The sequence below is a fragment of the Sinocyclocheilus anshuiensis genome, unplaced genomic scaffold, assembly GCF_001515605.1.
Source record: "Sinocyclocheilus anshuiensis isolate Anshui unplaced genomic scaffold, SAMN03320099.WGS_v1.1 scaffold697, whole genome shotgun sequence".
In the NCBI taxonomy this organism is placed as follows: Eukaryota; Metazoa; Chordata; class Actinopteri; order Cypriniformes; family Cyprinidae; genus Sinocyclocheilus; species Sinocyclocheilus anshuiensis.
This window is the reverse complement of record NW_015538036.1, coordinates 2134060-2153547: the sequence shown is the minus strand read 5'-3', so window position 1 is coordinate 2153547 and position 19488 is coordinate 2134060. Positions and strand designations below refer to the sequence as shown.

Here is a 19488-nt window from a genome sequence, read left to right as displayed (position 1 = left end):
AACACAAAAAAACATTTTTTTTTTTTTTTTTTTTTTTAAGGTCAAGTGTTGTTTGTCCCTCAGTGTTCTTCAAAATATCTTCCTTTGTGTATCGGAAAAGAAAAAGTCATACAGGTTGGGAACAACATAAGGGAGAGTGAATGAATTTTCATTTTTGGTTCTCTTTAATGTTACATGTCTCATTCTTCTAAATATACAGTAATGTTCTCACAAAATTACAGATACACAGTAAAGTTCCTTCAACCATCTGCCATTGCTTGCCACCGCTGAACAATTGTGGGTTGAGCTCACCAGCCTCCCTGGTGTTGTGACTCTGTGGTCAGGCTTTGGACCTTGGGGAGGGATTGCTTGCCCGGTTCACAATGCAATCGGGTCTCATCCAGGAGACTGTGATTGTTCCATGGAGCCTCCTCCAGGTACAGTGCTGCTTTTGTTCTAGTAAGTCAGCAAAGCTGAATGCAATCCGGGAGGCTCGACCAGCTTTGGGAACTATTCTATCAGGAGGCTTTGTGCTACCCAACGGCCTTCTTCTAGCTGTAGAGGACTAGAGAAAAGAGCTGACATTTTAAACGGGATCCTTACTTCATAGAAGTTTGATGCCACTAAATGCATTGCTCAACAAATGACCTACCAGTGACACTTTACAAGTTTTGGTTCTTTTTTGTTTTGTTTTTGCTAAATATTACTATTTCATATTTGCTTACAAGTGTTGTTATTCAGTCATGGTCAAATTCACAGCACTTCTGACTCACCAACATGTGACCCAATGATTCCAAATGTGCAGTGAGCCACAGTTCCAGCTGAATAGACCTGGCTGTCATCATACTATGGGTGTTGTGCTGTAAAAGAAAGACTACATTTATTGCCAACAACTAACATTAACATAAAATAATTTTGAGTACATTATCAAAATAATACATTAGAAATTTGCATATGTGTGTTTGCGTGCGTGCGTGTGTGCATGTTTATGTGGTTTATGAGGACACAAATTTGTATAATGACATGGGTATGACATAGGTATTACAACGAAAAGGTGATTTATGAGGACATTGCCCCATGTCCCTATTTTTTAAAATGCTTATAAATCATAAAGAGTGAGTTTTAGAGAAGTGTCAAATTTTTTTTTTTTTTTACTTTTTTGAAAACCAGTTAAGAAGTCAATTAAAATTAAAAGGCTACTTGCATAATGTACAAATGGTAATCGTTCTTGTTTTATATTAAGAAGCAGACAAAATTATTTGTTGATATGTTTGAAGCCTGAATTAAATCTATACATCAGTTTTAGTGAGTGGAACCACTAGTACAATAAAAACAGTTTGCTTGCTTGACATGACAAACAACTTTTGTAAAGTAATGTAATATTAACTTTAGACATTAACAAAAGAGTAAATCTTTGCGGTTCAATTGTGTCTTATATGTACTACCATCTCGTGGCTGGTATATTGCTATGTCTTCAATAATTCCTAATGTGATGTTGACATGTTGTCATAGTCTTGTATGTTTTGGTCTTAATTCAGTTTGCCTTAATTTACTTTTAATTGGAATGCAAATAGAAAAAGCAAAAATAGCTATACTTTACCTGCCCCTCTTACTGTGTTTTATCTTTAAGCAATTTTTTTTCCCCTGTGGTAGGTAGAGTATAAAATAATCAAAGATTTCTAATTCTAAATAAGGTCATTTATAGTATTGAATAGGTCTACCATATTCATGATGAGTATCTAAATTATCTCATTTTGCAACAACTGTTTGCACAAAGGAAGCATGAAAGCTGAGAAGAATAATGCCCATAGTGATCGGTAATGTAAAAAGGAATAGTCAAGGTCATTGTACCAGCACCAGACATGATTTCCTGAAAGTCTGCAGTGTTTGAGATTGAGGTTTAATTCTGTTACTTAACTGTTTGTAAATTAGCAAGCTCACTGCAGGTCAGTGTGCAAATGAGTCACTGATGTCAGCTGAGGTTAATTTTGAAATTCTTGATTTTCTCTTCTTTCTCAATCACACAGTGATTCAATACACCGTATAAATACGTTCTTAGTATATAAAAAGTAAATATGTTAATGTTGTCATTTTTTGGGTGAACTGTCCCTTTAAGAGTGCGTTGGCCTGCAGTGCCGATAACCACATTATTTGATCAAACCAGAACTGATTTGTTGTCTCTTACCTACTCTCCTCATTTTCGCGTGATATATTACAATGACCAACCCTCAAATTGTCATGCGAGAAACATAAAAGCTACAAAAATGGTAACATTTAAGAAAGCCCCGCGTGTCCGACCGTTTACTTACAGTACACGTCAAATGTTTATTGATCAAATATTCCTGAAGATAAGTCTACATATGGCGTTGTTCTTACAGTAGTCTTTGATCAAACGACAGGACACGTCAATTATGATCGATCATTCGGAGTCGACAATATTCTTTTCCTCCTTTTTACTTCTTCAGCAAGTAGCCTAAAAGTACACAACAGTGGCATGTCTTTCGACAATAAATAATAAAATATTCTGTAATACATGAACAAAACGAAACCTCCAGAGCTAATCAGTCATATTAACTTAACTTAAACCTATACACATCTTTGGGAAAGAAAAAAGTTCTTGGACGGACACGAACACATGAAATTCCCACACAGCTTGTGGCAAAATAGAGGTATACCTTGTTGCAATGCTTTAGTACTTGGGCTTGATGTTTGAAACGAGACCATTTGTGATATAACAAAACTGTAATCGCAGTAGACCTCGGCTGCCATACCCTCTTTCAGTTTGCTAGTCCATTTCGATCTTTTATAGAAACAGAATAAACAGTCATGGTTTCATTATAGGCTACTCACGTTGCGCACAAAAGTAGGCTATATGAATGTATATTAGATTAAGTTCTCTTGCGACTTATATCCGTATAGAGATCCAATGATTTGTCATAAAAGTTGAAAAAAAACATGGAGGGGTATTTGGCAAAAGTGTCACCGACCAGGTCCACTCGGCCGCGGAGCACTGCAATCATCATGTCAGGTTCGGTGTGTGAATATGTGCGCCGGCTGGGTCCACTTTCGCAGGATTTAGCAACTTTAAATGGTCTTTTCGCAACACTCGTTGGACTTGCTCGGTTGGAGTGTGATTAAATCCCATGATTGTCATCACAGTGTATAAATACAACCAAGGGTTGTTTCGATATAGAGGCCTCGTGCAGTTTTGGAGGATGGGTTTTTATTCAGGAGCGGCCCTAAACGAAATAGGGATGGAAGAAACTTCACGAGCCTCTCTGAGATTGGTTCCCGGCACATCCTTTGCCAAACTTCAGGTGCAGGAGATAATCCACTCGCCTAGGCCTCTATAGGACTCGCTACCATGCTGTTTGGTGTATCAGGCAGTTGCGAGGACATTGAGGCGACCTCGCTCCCCGTGGAGTTCGAGCCTGGCCCTCCTTCAGAAAAATTCACCTAAAACATGCAAAATGTATGCTGTTATTATTTATAACTGTTATTATTAATTAGATAATTATTAATAATAGTATTAGCGGTGGTTTTAATGCGGCGGTTGCTGCTATTATGTCGTTTACGCACGGTTGTGCGCACTCACCAGTTGCTGGAAAGCAGGCTGGTCGATGTCACTCTGCAGTGCGAAGTCACTCAGGACTTTCCAAGGCGGTTGGTAACTCTGCACCTCCACTTGGTTTGCCTGCAAACCACCGTCGTGTCTCTCTGGACTGGTCGCCACCATTGGAGTCCCTGTCATCCCCTGGATGTTCTGCAGATGACCACGAAAAATGTATTTGCAGTTCAGAGGCCGCATTACAGAAACGTCCCATCTCAAGTCTTACGATCCAAGAAGTTGGATGTTCTAAATGAGACCATAACTTAAATCGCCATGGTTATTTTAAGATGAGATAATATTTTTAAGTTCTGAATATACATACAAACTTTATTTTTAGATGCTTTAAGATATTGGCAACGCGTCTACATGCTTTAAGATATTTACAGTAGCCCATCAAACTGCAAACGCGTAAAGCATACGACTGGCTCTTCTTTATAAATAAAAGAACTACGGAGTTGAATGTTTTTTGGTTTATCGACTGAAGCGCCACTATAGTCTTACCGTTTTGTCGTTGGGTTGCTGCAGCTGGAGTTGTTTCATCAGTATGCTCCTCTTTTTGTCCTTGCAGCGCTTGTTTTGAAACCAAACCCTGATGACTCTCGGGCTGAGACCCGTCATCTCAACGAGCTGCTCTTTCATGAGGGCGTCGGGTCGAGGGTTGGCATTGTAACAAGTCCTCAAGGTATGGAGCTGTTTTTCGTTGAGGACTGTCCGGACGCGGGTTGTTTTCTCCGGTTGCTTGTGCACATGAGGTCGAAGCGCAGGCTGACGTGCCGAAATGGGCTCTGCTGCAAGAAAAACGAAACAGAAAAAAAATTATTGTTAAATGCAAAGAGATCTTATATCATGCTCGGAATGCGTGAAGACTATATATCCTGTCACATAATTTAATTGGATAAGTCGGAGGTACCCGAGGCGAGGCCCGTCTAAGGTGGAGGTAACCTACTTATGGAAAATAATAATAGGCCTATTAAATAATAATAACAGCAATTATAAAAACAATACATTAAAAATAATCACTTTTGAGAACGGAGTGTTATTTTTCCCATACTCTATGAATATATTTGATGGTCTGCTTACGAAACCGGGGTCGAGACGAGAGGAAATCTCTCCATATGCGTAAAAATATTATCTTTAGATAATTCTTTCCATGGAAATCTGCTGCTTCACATATGAAATTCTTAATTCTGTATTATGGCGAAGAGCGTAGCCTATCCTTTTAACAAACTTGAAATGCAGCCATGGTTGCAATCCCTTTTCTGGCAATTATATGTTCCTGCTAGATGCAGTAAATTTGGAGGGCGAGTATGACCCAGATAGGTTTACGACACTTAATTAAAGCAATCTGTGCATACCTCTGAATTTTAAATAATAAGGTGCGCGCGGTGTGCTGCCCATGACATTACTTAAAAGCAGCTGGTTATTAATAAACCTGCAATAACAACTGATTATGTAATGGTTTATATTATTGAATGTATTATTTTATGGGAAAATAAGATGCCTTAATGTAAATGCAGAATAGCATTTTGGGTGATTTATAAGTTAAACACTCGAAGCTTATTTTACTTAAAGGGCATTTAAATGTGGAGTATCAACACGTGCTTCAATATGACATTTTAATTTAATTAAAATCCATAAAAAAAAATAAATCAGTAAAATTATGGTACCGTAATCGCACACACATAGCTAATACATTTTCGCATATTTAAAATTCTATAACATTGAATTCTATAATACATTTTCTTTGTATTTATTTGTGAAAGGATCTAATTTCTTTCTTAAGTACATGTACAAGCTGACATTGTCGCGTGGCTGGCCTCTAATCAGCAGAGAATATCTATTTCATGCATGAATAGCTGAATTCAATAACAGACAAATAGGGGAAAAAACGAGTTATGCTGTCAAAGCACCACAAACTGGTTAGCTTGTTAATAACATCATTCACGCCTTATCACACCACATTTATTCATATAAGTCTCAGTCTCGTAATGTATGATGTCATCATAAAGCTCTTTTTTTATTGAAAAAAAAACTAAATGTTTAGAGGAGCTTTGTGTCTTTTGAAATCCCCCAAGACTAACCCAAGACAAATAATCCCCGAGTCCTTGAGCAAACAGCGCTTTGTAAGTTGTAGTAGAATGCTATGCCTACCTGCCATTTGTAAAGGTCTCGCCGGATGTAATGGGCTTAATGGGTCACCAGCACCCATTGTTGCCCGCTCCACCACGTCATGGTCGGCCCTGCAGAAGAGCCCGTCTTCCCGCAGAGCGAACTCATCTCCTGGGATGAGCTGCCGACTACACGCCACACATCTGAAACACTCAATGTGATAAACCTTCGAGCGTGCTCTCATCACGAAGTCATTCTTGCTGAAACCGATGTTGCATTTAGCACATTTGATCCCGTATAACCTGAAACACCAAAAGTAGCCTACATTATAGGCTAATGTGTAATGTTTGAGTAAAAAAAATAAAGAGCGTAGCTAATACGTTTTAACAGCTACTCGATATGACAGCAATTTAAAATATATTAAAAAAAAAATAAAAATAAAAAATATATATATATATATATAGCCTATAAAAATGTTAAATAGTATATGGCGAAATGAAATTCATATAATTAAATAAAAAACAACAAATGCCATGATAAAATAAAATATATTTAAAGACAATCATAATATAATTTATTTACAAATAATTAACCGACTTTATAATTATCAGAATTCGTTAGCTTTATTATTATTATTATTATTAGGCTATTATTATATAACAAATATAATAATAATAGCGACATTTTAACGTATTATGGATATTATTTTTGCACAGTGGTGTTTGTCTTTCACAAAAACGTGTCCTATTAAAATAATGCTGCATTACTGTCAAAAAATAAATATTGCGATGAAATTTCGTTACATGGGACATTGCCATAGGCTACATATGAACAAAGCTCCACAATAATTGTCGAGTAATTGCGCTGCAGACTCATTTAAGACAGGAGATTAGCATATAGGTGCTGTCCAGTACAAAAAAAAAAAACACACAAAAAAATAAAACCATGAATGACAGCATGCTGCCGTAATGCACCAGTGAATAATGAGAGGTTACTGTCATTCAGTCATCCACGCTCGAAAACTAAAACATTACCTAATTGTTCTGCGTTACCTGATGTAATCCCGTTTACAGTAAGTTTTTCCGTCTCGCACAAAACACGTACAGGACTCGTCCAGATACTGGTTACATTCTGCACATTTCAAACACGCCGCGTGCCACTCCAGGTCCGGGGACACGCGCAGAATATACTGGTCATGGATTTGATTCCCACAGCCGACACACAACGAGATTAGACGCTTTTCTGATTGAAAGAGAAAGCATATGATGTTTCAAATTATGTGAATATATATATATATATATATATATATTAATTTAACTATAACACTATAAAACCTAAACGTCTTGCAATGCCCTAATTTCCCAATTTTATACAATAACTCGTGTGTAGGATTAAACATATATTTAAACACGTTTGACATGTTTAAAAACAATACTGGATGCTGATAATAACGGTGTATAACTGACAAATGGAATAGAATTAGAATCGACATAGCCTAATTATTATTAGCCTATTATTATTAATAGCCTATAATAATAGCAATAGCATAATAATAATAATAATAATGAATAATAAACTAACAAAAATTAAATGGTCAGGAATGGGTCCTATTTGTAGTGATTTAAAGTGAGGAAGAGCGGTGATCCCTCCGGTCTCTTCAGAACTTTTTAACTTGTGCAGAACGCGAAACAAACTACTAAATTCATATAAAATGATCGGCATACAGGCACATGGTTGAAAATAAATCGCCAATATTAGCGGTAAGTGTCATTAGACACACATATAGACATTAAAGCATAACTTACTTTTTGGCGGATCCCCCATGTCTCCCATGTCAATGAAGTAAGGCGGTGTTAGGTCCACTTTAAAACCGGACAGAAGGCCCTTAGCGCCCTTGTTTTGATCTGAGAAGGTGGGAAACTGGCCGAGGGTTCGAGGTGTTGCAGGACTTTCCGGAATCGAGATGTTTGCGATTAGAGTTAGGGGTGTGTGTTGAGCTCCTGTGCTTGGTCACAGTATTGATGGGCCACTCTTGTCCCTATCTCTCTCTCTCTCTCTCTCTCTCTCTCTCTCTCTCTCTCGCTCTCTCTCTCTCCTTCTCTCAAACTCCGTCGGCTTCAGCCCTTCTCTCTCTCTCTCTATTGGTCTGACGTAGGACACTCATACGTCACCTTTACGAGAAGCTGATTGGTTATGGAAAAAAGACCAGCTGTTCGGAGACCAGGCCGACGAGTTTTTGCATTTACTTTTCTTATTTCATTCATACATTTTTTTCCTCTGATATCTGCAGCTTCGAATTAAATAAACTTGATCCGAAATATGTTAAAATTAAAAGTAATGATGATGATTAAACAGAAGAAAAAAAAAACAGGAAAAAACGATATTATTGCTTATTTAATATCTACGCTTTAATGTTTATTTAAAAGGAATCGGTCTCAATTTTGATGCCCTTTTTAGTCAGGATATTCTAGCATGGAACTAACACAATTATAACAGGCTACCTATTATTTAAATAATAGGCTATTTACGCAAATGAAATATTATATAAACAATCGAGCAAACTGAAAATTGTTGTAGGAAATTTTATAGGCTACCAAGTCGTTATGATAAACCTTGCTTTAGGTTACGTGAAGTAAAAGTGGTCAAATCATCTCTGTTTGGACCGATGGGCATGTGAAGTGAATCTCCCTCGGCCAGTGTACAGATTTTTACAGCGAAAGGCGCAAATCCCTATTTAGGCAGTTGCACACAGGGGTGCATAACACGATTGAAATCGATGGCACATTTCAGGGTTGTCGCTATTCAAACTAAAACGCAATTACAGCACATAATTGCAGATAATGACCGTTTTAAACTGCGCAAGGCACGTGGTAATATAATCTCAATGTAAGGGATGGATTGGTTGAACAAACAGGCAGAACATAGCACAGAGTTGCTGAATTTCCTGACCCTTTTACAAATTTTACTGATAATGAGAAAAAAAATTGAACTGAGGTTAAACTCTGCGCTGTCACTTCAACCCAAATCATTGCGATTAGCACTGTATTCCAACACTCTGTGGTGATTTATTTTTCAAAATAAAAACTGAATCTCAATAGATGCATTTTAAATTGGTGAAGAAAATAACGAATTTGTAAGTCTCCCATTGACAGTGATGGTCAAGTCAAAACAAGTGGCCGGAATATGACAGCAGGTTTGAAGGCAGCAGAGCGTCGCTATAACAGACACAAACACGCCCTCTTGTGTTAGCAGCACGACCCACAGCACAACCACCAAACAAAGACATGAAAACATGGGCGAGAGCTGACATTGTTGACTCTTCATTCTGCTCAAATTTTCAAATATATTAAGTATTTGAGAATTTAAAAGCCATTTGATAAATAATAAACATATCAAATAAGGTGTTGTTTTTGCAACAACTGGTCTATCATGCTTCTGTCTGGTGTTTCTCAGATAGCCAAGAATAAGATCACAGTTCAGATCACTCAGTTTATGATAAATTGTAGTTATTTTGGGGGACACCATTTGCGCTATGGTCCTTGGTAATGACAACGCTGACATATTTTTAAAACCCAAGCACGTTATGCTCCACTTTTTTAACAAATTTCATGCAATACTGAATCAGCATTTGTAGTCTAACTATGTCCAAGAACCTCTACAAATACATCATGAATATGTTACATGAAACATGGTGATACTAAAGTGTGTGTGTGTGTGTGTGTGTGTGTGTGTGTGTGTGTGTGTGTGTGTGTGTGTGTGTGTTTAATAGTGATAGATTGATAGATGATTCATAGCAGCATTTGTATGGGCATACAATACAATGTGACCATAATTCCTGAAATCCATAAAACATTGTTTTGAAATCCAGCAACTAAAGAGATATTTGGAGAGAATGATGCCTGATATGCATTGTGTATTCAGTTCAACACGTGCATCAAAAGGAATTACATAACAAGAGAATAAAATATATTGTGGAGGTATACTTCAACAACATTCATTCATGATGTTGACAATTAAACATCTTCTGTAAGCAAGAATTGTAGTATTTTGCTACAAACTGTGGTGTACAGATTTATTTAAAGGCTTATGCTTCATCAACAGTAATGACCACATTTTATAATGCTTTTCATCCCCACTTGTTTGGCAGTATAATTGATTCATTATTCATGGTAAGTTTATTCATAAGATTTCCAACATGCTGGACATTTTACAAATGCTTGAATGTAGGCCTATGTGTGTGTATGTGTGAATATAAGTATTGGATTTTTTTCCCCCCTTATGATCAGTTAATATAAGAGAGGGACAATGGATTCATTATGTCAGTAAAAACATGATAATAAATATATCCTCATAAGAGAGATTTAATGTTTCACTTCATTCACACAATTCATACAGTTTTACAATGCTGCATCTCTGAAAGCATGATTCTTGATTTGCTAACATTTGTGCAATTATATTATCATTAAAACTTTTTTTGATATGCTGTTTTCCTGTATGCAATGCTCCACCCAAATCATCATATTTCAAATGCATAAATACAAAAATAGTCTCATCCCAACCTGAACTTATAGTCAGTTTTATTTTCTCAAAACAAATGCTCAGATGAAGTGCTTAGGACTTAAAATCCAACAATGTAATGTCTCAGATCATAATATGACAACTTTACTCGCGCATGTAAATCCTACGAAGATCCATCACTCATCTCAGAACAATGATTGTTTGATTTAGGCTTAAAGAAGTCATCTTACTCTGTGTTATGCTCTTAACAAAAATACCTGCAATCCTTACTGTATGATAATCACTGGATAACAGGCAGCTCAGAGATGAGCCAAACAAGAAAACAAGACACACGTGTGCACATTAACAGTACAGCCTTAATCCTTTATATAATTTCTCTTTAAGTTTATAAGTATGCTAATAATATCAAGAAAAGATAAATTATGATAATGTTAGAGCTTGCTTAAATATAATCATTCAGGAGCTTAGTATCCTGTTGTTTGCTGTCTGAATATAAGTACGACCCTCATCCTGACCTCTCATTAACCTCTGGTTTCATTGATCACCTTCACCAGCCTGACTGAATTTGGAAATGCCTCCGAGAGGTAATGGAGGATAAAGCACAACCTGAAGGACGGTTTATGTAATGTCATTCAGTTCAATAGCATGCATTAGTTCCCTCGGTAAGGAGAGAGAAAGAAAGAGAAGGAGCAAATCTATTTTGTGATATGTTGCTTTGAGCAACCTCTCGACCTCACAGACTGAAGACCTTGGATGCATGTTTACACTTGTGTCTGTATATGTCTATACATATGGCGTGACTATAGGATACTGGTTATACATTGATTTCTTTAATGAATTGTTTATATGGTTGCAGCAATTTGTTCTCAAAGACCACAGCAGCGTGTGCTCTTAGCCATTTTCAGGAGCAGAAGTCTCAATGGGCTTGTAAATTTAGGTTGTTAGATTCGATGCAAAAGTCTCCCTCAGCCACAGTAGCCGGTTCTTACAGCTCAGCAGGAGTCCTTCTAGATGAATGGCAGGAGCAGCATTTCAGCTGCTTTGCGTGCGTATGTGCAAGCGTGTGTGTGTATGTGCGTGTCATAATTTCTTTAGACCTAATGCTTTCTTTTCTAGCTAAGACCTCTTCACACTAAACAACTGTATTTGTGTTTCGGCGGGTGCATGTGTCCATGTTAGATTCAGAGCTTTAAAAAGAGGCTTCTCACAATGACAGAGACACCAGTGATTTTTTTAATTGTTAGGTGCCATATCCAGTGTCTTCAGATCACATTTTCTTTCCATTTATGTAATTTTTAAGAGGGCCACCATGAAGACAGCTGCTGGATTATACATCCTTTCAAACGGATGTTGAATTGATTTGTAGTGGACCATTGTGTTTTGTATTTTGATTATTAAAGTAATTATACTACTACATGTGGATACAATAAGATCTAACAAGGAAAAATCTAAGGATCTAATAAGATTTACATCCTTTTCAGACCTATCTAGCCAATAAATATCACAAAAGTTTTGTCATTTTTAGTCTTCTGCTTTTGTTTATTTGTCGATCATGCATCACTACAGAAAAAATTATAGACTTTTGTTCTCTAATTAATCTCCTCAGCCAGATGAGACATACGGGTATCAGATTGTTCAGGATCTTTGGCTGATACTAATCATTTTGCTTTAATTAACTCAAACAGCTACAGGCTGGAGTCTGTTACTGGTTTGATTATAATATTCAATCAAATGCATGAGACAGTATTTTTTTTCCACATAAAAATTAAAGGATCTTTTTTGCCTTGTATGGCATGAAGAACATTTAATATAATTTCCATGGTGCTTTATAGTGAAAAAAAAAAGGTTCTTAAAAAAAAAGTTAATTAAAATGTTCTTTAAACTAAGAAAAAATAACTTTTCAGTAAAAGGTTATTTGGAAAACCCAACATGGTTCTTCTATGGCATCACTGCAAAAACCCCATTTTGGACATTTTATTTTTCGGTCTGTTCCTGTTAAAGCAGCCGTTTTTATTTTACATATGCATCAGAAGCTTCTGCTCTTTGTGGATAGCACTAACAATCACACAATCTCAGAGTAGCTTATATTGTTGCTTTCAGCTGAAATATACTGGCTGGCAGCCATATTTATGTCTGAGCCAGAATGAAACGAAAGCTGTATCACTCACTGCCCACCATGAAGACCTTGGCTTTAGGTCATTTTTATTTGTAACTCAAGGCAATAATGTTTTCATGAATGTAATTAAGATCAGGCAAACTCTTTAGGCAGAAATGTGTCTGTGTCCTGCGATTTGGCCGTTTGACTGCAAATAACTAATTAGTATCATTACCAGAAGTGCTTTTGATGCACTTTTTGTTCCACTAAAAACCTCTCAGCTTTGAATACAGTGTCAGTGATACTTTTCTTGAAGTCAAGGACTTGATCTACTCCTCTTTTGCTAAAGACGTCTCCAGAAGGCCTTATCAAGGTCTTTTGTTTCCATTTAATCTTGCCTGAATTTTCGTTAGCTGTCAGAATTAACGCCACACACACGAGTCTGTCCACTCCATTTCATCACTTTTTGAGAGAGCAGCGGACGTGGAATGCCACACACATGAGTCTGTCCACTCTGTGCCATCATTGAGACGCCGGAGGGGTGAAGATCTCATCTGGGTCACTGTGGTCACACAGAGCCACAGACCATATGGTTGCCTTAGTCATGGCCTACCTGAAGCAGCAATGCTAATCATTGAAGACAAGTGCCACTTGACACCAGAGTGACAGATGGTGTTCCTGGGTCTGTGTACAGGACTACTGCCTAAACTCGGCACCAGCACTGCAAACCTTTTCGCCTTGGCTTCGGTCGGACTGAGAGGCACAATGAAGGTGATGATGTGTCAGGGACCATTATATGAGATGCTTCCCACCTCCTCTTGTTTTGTCCCTTGGGTGGATCCTTGCCCACGGCTATGGCTGATGGCAAATTTCAACACTCTTAAAGGCATTTCACACACAACAGCATGGAAGAGCAAGATGCACCAACAACAGATAGGATGTTCGAATGGCTGCAATAAGTTCATTGTTTGAACAATGTTGTGATTCATACATCTAATAATTATAATCAGATTTAAGTCATTGATATGCTGAAGCTTTTTTTTTTTTGGCCAAGTGGTTTTGGATTTTGTACTGACACCTATGGGTGTAGATGCATAAAGTGTATTTATACTGAAGCTGTTTATCTTTTTGTTTCTTTTTTTGTGTTTTGTCTCCATGAACACTGCAGAAACACTATATAAAGTAAAGCTTGTAATGAGTAGTTGAGTAGTAGTGAGCATGAGTAATGACATTAGTATTAGTATCAGTATTGTTAGTAACACTGTGGAGTTACAAGACAAGTCTAGTCATGTGATCTTAACATGGCAGCTACCATGAGGGATATAGAATAAAATATTTTATAATTATTAGTGCTGAGCAACGAGTAATCACGATTAATCGCATCCAAAATAAATGTTTTTGTTTATATAATGTATGTGTGTGTACTGTGTTTATTTATTATGTATATATAAAGACACACACATACAGTATATATTTAAAAATATTTACATGTATTTTCATGTATATATTTATATTCATATAATTTGTATTATATTGTAAATATATTTAATATATAAACATAATATATTTTTCTTAAATATATACATGCATGTGTGTATTTATATATACATAATAAATATACGTATACACACACATATATAAACTTTATTTTGGATGCAAATAACCGTGATTAATCGTTGCCCAGCACTAATAATTATATAGAATAATTACATAGAATAAAACAGCTTTTTCTAGGCTGCTGAGTCTCATGATTTTAGTTAAATTACTAGGTAAACCAATAACATGATTTATAAAAAGAAAAAAGATGATGGGCTCCAGGAATACCAGAAGGAATACCTGCTTCAAGGTGCATTCATATATACATGTACAATCAATTCTGATGTAAAGAATTTATTCATTTAGCCCTTAAATCTTACAGCACTGATGTTGTCACACCATGCATGTAGAAAAATGAAACATGACTTGCATGCCATTAGTGAATATTCGCAAAATATTATCAATGCAAATTTCAGCTGCATTAATAAAACCATGCAATTATGTTCTTAATACATATTCATATCTCCATTTAATGATTTCTGAATATTCAGTTATCATCCAGACCACTGGTTTGTCTGTCACTTTCTTGTTTTTTCATTGACATAAACATGACACGTTCATCCAACTTTCTCAGGGCCCTTTCTAATTGTGTACCGAATGCTGAATCAAACTTATATGTTACATCAAATGGAAAGCAAATCTGCTTTCTTCATCAGATTAGCAGGGATTTGTGGGTGTAGTAAATGGGGGTTTTGCTGTCCTCTGACAGACAGGGAGGAGCAGTAAGAGTGCAGCCCGCTGATGCATCAGGCTGAGGGAGTGGTTTGTTTGTCTACTGGCGCCGAGAGCTTCTCAAAAGCTCTCTCAGTTTGAGTGGCTGTCTAGGCATTACAGGATGATCCCTCCAGCATCATGATCATCCTCCTCTAAATGCTGAGGAGACCACCCCTCATTGTCCAGTGTGTACTGGACATATAAAATTGAAATGTGAAAGTTATTTATTTTGTTTTACTTTGGGATGTACTGATGTTTTAAAATGTAATAGTATCAGCCAATAATGGATATATATATATATATATAATATTCGAAGGCTTTTACAGTTGTATGTGATTTACTGTATAATAATATATAAAACTGTATAAAATCCCAGTTTCTACCTGACACAATATATATTTTAGAGCTTGGCAAAAGTAGAAAAATGTATTGCATAAAATGTATATATAGGATAGGATAGCAAATTATATCACTTGTCCATGTCTAGAAATCACAATTTAAAATGAGAAATATCTTGACTTAGTTGTTGTTTCGGCTTATATTAGTGCTTGTTTTGTCTTTATTTTAATAATTTTATGTCATCTTGACGCCCCCTTGCTGAAGCCCCATGTGGGCCCCGGCCCCTTGGTTGAAAACCACTTACTAGAAAAACAAAGCTGAGGCGTGATATTTATAAAATTAGCTGAAATTAGACTGAAATCATGAAAAAGAACTAACAGATATCAGAATTAGATGAAATAGTAGTTACTTTTACCTTCTTATGTGGGGATATTTCAAGTCTTATTTTTTGTTCAACTTTCATGTGACTTAATGCAGTCCCTGTTGTGCAAAAATAAAAGTCTTTAAGAGGCCCTTAAAGTGACAACAGTGAAAAAGATTTTTCCAGGGCATTTCCCCCCTCTCATTTCCTTGCCTACCACAGAGTGCATACCTGCAGGTGATCTGAAGGCCTGTAGAGTGGCGGGGCATCGAGGAGGAACTACAAGCTGAGAAATGGAAACATTTAGCTACGTGACAGCCCAGAGCAGTACATTAACATGACAGGCCATCTCTTGTCACGTGTCAGGAAAAGTCAGGCTGGCATCCCAGTCTCCCATGGAGGTGAGCATGTGAGTGTATGAGGGAGCTGGAGAAGAATTAGAAAAAGCAAATCCCTCCCAGCGTTTCTCCCAGTCAACAACAAGCCTCTTTCATGCTCCATGTAACCTTGGTGAAACTGACACCTCTTTTCGTCCTACCTGCCCCAGGCAGTGACTATCTTGTCTTCTTTTATGTAGCCAAAGCAAAAGATACTGGCAGAGGGTTTGTGCTAAAGCGATAGTTCAACCAAAAATTCAAATTTTGTCATGATTTGCTCACCCTTATGTCATTCAACACCTGTAGGACTGACTTTCTTCTGATGAACACAAAAGAAGATATTCTAAAGAATGTTGGTAGCCAAACTGTTGCTGGTAGCCATGGGCTTTTATAGTATTTTTTTGTATTCTATAGAAATCAATGGCTACCAGCAACTGTTTGGTTGCCAACAAAATATCTTCTTTTGTGCTCAACAGAAGAAGGAACTCATGGAGTAACATGAGGGAGAGTAAATGATGACAGAATGTTCAGTTTTGGGTGAACTATCACTTTAAATCCATACAGCTAAAGGAGTTCAATTTCACAGTGTGAATAAGACTAAAACCTCATTGACTGGTTTTCATAACCCACACAGAGAACAATTCTGTAATGAGTGTCATGTTTCGTGCTAAATACACATCAGACAAAACTGTAACCCAATAGTGAGATTTGGGCTTTCTCCTTGGCGACAGCAGGCCCATAGCAAACAACAAAAAAGACATACCTGGCATTCCAGCCTTGTCTTCACTCTTCCTAAGTGGATTGGAGTATATCCTATCCCAACATTCTGCCATTGTAGCCAGTGAGGGAAACCTCATCGACTAGCAATCCAAGTGTGAAGTTGGAACTGCAATGCCCAATTACATCCATGTGAGTCCTCCATGAAGTTTTGCCGTAACCTTCGTCATGGTACAGTGGTGGTACAAAGGAAATCTTAAAGAAGGATCTGACCATGCTGGAGATGTCAGCAGCATGAGAGATGAGATCTATGAGAACTCTTCCACCACCTCCTCAGGAGTGGTTACCTACCCTTATTTGAAAAACACAAGAGGCCAAAGATCAAGCAAACGTATTGAAAAGCACAAAGTGATGCAAAATATCCATACCCTCTTAGAAGAGCTGTGAACCTTGAAAGCATGTTCTGTACTAGTACAACTACCGTTCAAAAGACTGAAAGTTCAAGTCTCTTATGCTCACCAAGGCTGCATTTATTTGATCGAAAATATGGTAAAAACAGTAGCATTGTGAAATATTAGTGCAATCTAAAATAGGTGTTTTCTACTTAAAAACATTTTGTATGTAATTCATTCATGTGATGGCAAAGCTGAATTTTCAATTGTCAGTGTCACATGATCCTTCAGAAATGATTCTAATATGCTGATTTGGTGCTCAAGAATCAGTTCTTATTATTATCAATGTTGAAAACAGTTTTTTTAACATTTAAACATTTTTCAGGATTTTTTGTTTTTGATCAAAAGAATGTTCAAAAGAACAGCATTTCTTTGAAATTAAAAAAATATATATATACATACATAGCCTATATATATATATATATATATATATATATATATTTACTGTCACATTTGATAGTTTTTTTTGTCCGTCCTTGCCAAAACAAAAGTATTAATTTATTATAATAAAAAAAGCTTGTTGAAACATTTTACTGACCCACAACTTTTACTCTAGAACTGTAGAAGATAAAGGAAAAGCTCACTCAAAAATAAATATTCTGTCATCATTTATTTACCTTTTTGTTCTTTCTAAATTCAAAAATTTTTCTTCCATGGAAAACCAAAAATTCATTTTCAAAGAATATTATGGCAAGTGAATGAGGGCTAGCTGAAAAAAGACTACATGTGACTCATGCAGTCTATTTCAAGTAGTCAGCAGTCTATGCTGGCTTTTTATGAGAAATGGACCATCATTTGTGCCATTATTCACTGATAATTGATGTGAGTAAACGGTAACAGAATTGGGGATGAACTATTTACTTTAATGAAATGTAATGGTTTTGGTTATTCGTGTTGGTTAACCAGTTTTTTTTTTGTTTGTTTTTTTAATTCTTTCCATGCCATAGCACATAAAATTCTTTCCATGCCATGTTGTGTCATAAGTGTGCCATATACACATCAGACATATAGTTGTAAAGCCACTGTAAATTGCCCTTTAAATAAAGTGTTCGTGACAATTATGAAGAATCAAGCAGTGGAAATTACTCTTATGAGTGGAAAGGTAGATGTGAGCACTGCAGTACTCCATAGGGAGGCAGGCAGAATGATCCTGTTTTCATATGCCGGAGTCATTCCCCTGCAATTATCTTAGTGAATGGGGCCCACGGAAGGTAATTGCTTTGTTTTTCAATTATTTGCTGAGGCTCTGGTAATTTACTTCATTCTATGAAATATGCCAATTAGACATTTTAATTACAGTTTTCACTGTATCACTTCTCCCTGTCTCTGAAAGGATGTAATACTGCTATTAGCTAGACACAGAGGAGAAAAAAATGACTCGCATTTCTCAAGCAGATTCAAATTGGAGAGATTGGCTTTTTGCAGAGCTTTTTGCCCCCATCTTTCCAGCTCAGACAGACAACAGAATTCTAGACAAAAGAATTCTAATTGACCTTTATTTTTATTAGAACCCGACAGTATTAATGGTTTAGTGCATCCGCAGTGCTGCAGACTATAATGATAAGAAGCGAAATGCAGGTTTGTGTTTGATGTATGTGCATTTTATCGATGTATTTTATAAAACGTTGAAGTATGGATGCTGAAGATTGTTATATACAGGTTAGCTGCATATTTATTGATCTTTATTGCAAATAATATTATTTATGTGTGCACAGAATATAGGAAGCATTTTCTCTTATTTTGCCTGACTAGCTTAAGGTGTGTCCGTAAACCCTTCACATTTGTCCCTCTTCATTTGAGTACATGAAATCTTCCACTCATTACTGTGTCTTCATTTGTCCTTGGGACTGCAATTTGATTTAATTTCAAATATAAGTCCACAATTCTGTTCCCCATCACCCCCTGCCACTTACTCTCCCACCAGCTGGATTGTGTGTGTATTTTTATTTTTTTTGTCATCCTTAGGAGCACTTAGGCGTCTAAGAAACAGGAATCTGTCTTGAATATGGCCATCTCTGCCAACCCGCAAGGGCAGTAGAGAGCATCATATGTCTTGAGGAAGGTCTACAGAACTCTTTGTCTATACCTTCGGTAACGCGGACTGATGAATGATTCTGATCGCTGGCTCTGATTAATATATAAAGTCATCCTACAATGTACCTTTGCACTAAATTACGCTCACTCAATAAGGTTTGACAGGTGCGGGTACTTCACCAGGCTCTTTTATATCTCTCAAGCATCAGACGGCCTCCATTTATCAGTAGCCAACCAGCCAGAGATTTCTTTCTCTCTTGTTTCCTCCTTTTGTATATCCTTCGTCTACACAAAATGCTGGTGTCACGGATTTGTGAGTCGTAGATGTCTTTGCCAATATAATAAATAAAGGATATTTGAATGAACACTGATTTTCTGCTAGCATGGCAAGCTAACTGGGAAGGATGTTATTGTGTGTCCATTTGTAGCTGTTTGGCACTAAGCTGAAGGGCTTTGCTGGTGGGGGTGTAATGTTATTGTCAGTGATCCATTAGCGGAAATTCGGGATTAATGAACATGTAAACATTTTAGTAATCTTTGGACTGAGGTGATAGGCTGGATAAATGTAGACCTTGCGAGGAGCCTTT

At 36.8% G+C, this 19488-nt stretch overlaps 1 protein-coding gene across 2 annotated transcripts; it reads right to left on the bottom strand.

Moving 5' to 3' along the window:
• Positions 1 to 2091: 2091 nt before the first annotated feature.
• isl1a (ISL LIM homeobox 1a) lies at positions 2092 to 7745 on the bottom strand. 2 transcript variants are annotated; one of them, XM_016477408.1, is made up of 6 exons: positions 7504 to 7745; positions 6751 to 6940; positions 5741 to 6000; positions 4091 to 4377; positions 3575 to 3742; positions 2092 to 3435 (listed from the first exon to the last, which is right to left on the bottom strand). In XM_016477408.1, the coding sequence occupies exons 1-6, from the start codon at positions 7529 to 7531 to the stop codon at positions 3319 to 3321; spliced, it is 1050 nt and encodes a 349-aa protein (XP_016332894.1). In that variant the 5' UTR covers positions 7532 to 7745; the 3' UTR covers positions 2092 to 3318. The 2 variants fall into 2 exon arrangements, with proteins under 2 accessions (XP_016332894.1, XP_016332901.1); XM_016477415.1 differs by having other exon boundaries at positions 4091 to 4374.
• Between the last annotated feature and the right edge of the window lie 11743 nt (positions 7746 to 19488).

Coding starts and splice junctions, on each gene's coding strand:
- isl1a (XM_016477408.1), bottom strand. CDS start 7,531: ATGGGAGACATGGGGGATCCGCCAAAAA. Junction 4,378..5,740: donor GAGACCTTTACAAATGGCAG/GTAGGCATAGCA, acceptor TTTTTCTTGCAG/CAGAGCCCATTTCGGCACGT. Junction 3,436..3,574: donor AGCCTGCTTTCCAGCAACTG/GTGAGTGCGCAC, acceptor TGCATGTTTTAG/GTGAATTTTTCTGAAGGAGG.